A 2,500-nucleotide genomic window follows, 5' to 3' on the forward strand; every position below is an offset into this window, starting at 1 on the left:
GTGTGCGCGTGCATCTGTGTGTGTGTGTGTGTGTGTGTGTGTGTGTGTGTGTGTGTGTGTGTGTGTGTGTGTGTGTGTGTGTGTGTGCGTGTGTGTGAGGGGAGAGGAGGGGGGGACCTTCAGTCTGGTTAAACACCTGGAGGGTGTATGTCTGTGCATGCGTGCGTGTGAGCGTGCGTCAGTGTGTGTGTGTGTATGTGTGCGTGCGTGAGTGTGTGTGTGTGTGTGTGTGTGTGTGTGTGTGTGTGTGTGTGCACGTGCATGCGTGAGTGCGTGTGTGTGTGTGTGTTCTCCTCACTCTGTCGGCCATAAGTGCTGCCATGGCTCGTCCGGTCTCGTGGAAGTCGATGTCACTCGTGGTGGGTCCCATCAGCACGAACAGGAAGCGCACCGGCACCGGAGCCTCCAGCGCCGCGTCCAGCACCACCGCCTCCTGCAGACGTACAAACGCCACCAGGGGGCGCTCCAGGATGTCCAGAGCACCTGCGGCATACACACACACATACTGTATGGAAACTCACTATTACACACACACACACATACACACACACACACACACACACACACAAATACTGTATGGAAACACACTATTACACACACACAAATATTGTATGGAAACACACTATTACACGCACCCCCCCCCCCCCCCCCCCCCCCACACACACACACACACACATGCACACAAACACACACATGAATGCACACACACACACACACACACACACACGCGTCACATATAATTTTGACTCACCAACAAGCACCATGGATGCCTCCCTGTTCTCAGACGTGTCTCTCTGTGTAGAAAGACAAATCAGACAAGCTGTGGTCTTATTATATGACAATATATCACATTACAAATGGGGCTGAAATGGTTAAGGACGCTCACGCAGCATCAGACTAATGATTGTGCTGATTGCTGATTTCTGATTCTCTCACCCTGTCAGCCACGGAGTAAGTCTTCATCTCGTTTTCCGCCGTTAGAGGTTGTGTCTCTTGTGGAGGGCTGCTGAAAGGAGTGTTTGTAGCATTTATATCGATATGTCGTTTATATACAGTAGAAGTCAGAACTGGAGTTAGAGGCAGATTTTGCAAACTGCTACAGTGATGTGAGTGACATCGTATGTGTGGGCAAATATTCTATTTTACCAACAGCAGAATATTTTACTTCTTGTGTGTAAGTATGTTTCTGTGTGTGAGAGGGTTGAGTATATTTCTGTGTGAAAGTTGAATGCCTTGTGTGAGTGTATATCTGTGTGTGTGAGATTTGAATTCCTTGTGTGTGAGTATTTATGTGTGTGAGAGTTTAATGCCTTGTGTGTGAGTATATTTGTGTGTGTGAGATCTGAACGCCATCTGTGTGCGAGATTTGAATGCCTTGTGTGTGAGTATATTTCTGTTTGTGAAAGTTGAAAGCCTTGTGTGTGAGTATTTGTGTGTGAGATCTGCATGCCTTGTTTGTGAGTATATTTGTGTGTGTGAGATCTGAATGCCTTGTGTGTGAGTGTGTCTCTGTGTCTCACTAATGTGTTCAGTTCAGTACAGTGGCAGCAGAGTGGGAGTACCTTCGGTCCTGGAGGAGAACGTTTAGGACGCCATCTTTGTTGCCGGGATCGATGGCCTTCTTGTTGGCCATCTCGTCCACCAGCTTCTCCATGATGCCCGCCAGCTCTCCCTCCTTCATGTCCAGCACCACCACGCCTGCGCACACACACACACGGACACATGTACGCCAGGAGGAGGAAGATGGAGCGGGTTTGCCAGGTGGAAGAAAGTTTATGATGATGGATCTCAGTGTACAATAATGCTCGCTAGTTTAGGCTCACTTAGAAATTTCTTTTGTGTTTTCTAAAAAAAAAAAAAGAAAATGGATTTTGACTTAAAACATCGGACTCAAATATTCATGAAAAACAAGGACATTCCTAAGTGGCCCCAATCTTTTGAATGGTAAACACTACTCTATAATGCGGCTATTATACAGAAGAGGCCAGGGTTTTTTTTTTTTTTTTTTAAATCTTTTTATTTTTTAGCATTTTTTAGCATTTTTGACCAGTAATGCACAGAAACGGAGCTTTCAGTTAGACGATCAGGAGAGACTACTGTAATAGTGATATCTGGAGAAGGGATTTAAGAGCCGTGAGGACGTTGCTGCCCCCTGCAGCCACTGACCGGTAGTGAGGGCACGGCGCAGCTGGACGAGGCTCTTGAAGGTGAGGTAGGAGATGTGGGACTGGCCCCAGCCGCCCGCCTCGGGGTCGTAGCTCTCCTCGTGGCCCGACCATCGGGCAGTCTCCTGCCACACCGGCTGCCCCTGCATACCCATCAGTTCATTCAGCTCCACGTAGGCCTGCAACACACACACACACACACACATATTAACACACACACACACACATGCACCCATCGGGCAGTCTCCTGCCACACCGCCTGACCCTGCGTACCCATCAGTTCATTCAGCTCCACGTAAGCCTGCAACACACACACACACACACACACACACACA

General features: G+C 48.5%; 1 protein-coding gene across 2 annotated transcripts in view; it reads right to left on the reverse strand.

Annotated features, from left to right (window-relative positions):
• slc4a1b (solute carrier family 4 member 1b (Diego blood group)) overlaps nt 1-2,500 on the reverse strand; it is a 19,870-nt gene that overhangs the window by 12,046 nt on the left and 5,324 nt on the right. Inside the window, exons 3-7 of one of the 2 annotated variants that reach the window (XM_062532489.1) lie at nt 2,167-2,344; nt 1,563-1,698; nt 937-1,003; nt 752-794; nt 299-483 (exon numbers count right to left, since the gene is read on the reverse strand). In XM_062532489.1, the coding sequence (XP_062388473.1) occupies nt 299-483; nt 752-794; nt 937-1,003; nt 1,563-1,698; nt 2,167-2,320 (585 nt within the window). In that variant the 5' untranslated portion in view covers nt 2,321-2,344. Of the gene's footprint in view, nt 1-298; nt 484-751; nt 795-936; nt 1,007-1,562; nt 1,699-2,166; nt 2,345-2,500 lie in introns of both variants that reach the window. The other variant, XM_062532488.1, reaches the window with a different exon arrangement.

This window comes from Sardina pilchardus, chromosome 3 (genome assembly GCF_963854185.1).
Source record: "Sardina pilchardus chromosome 3, fSarPil1.1, whole genome shotgun sequence".
Lineage (NCBI taxonomy): Eukaryota > Metazoa > Chordata > Actinopteri > Clupeiformes > Clupeidae > Sardina > Sardina pilchardus.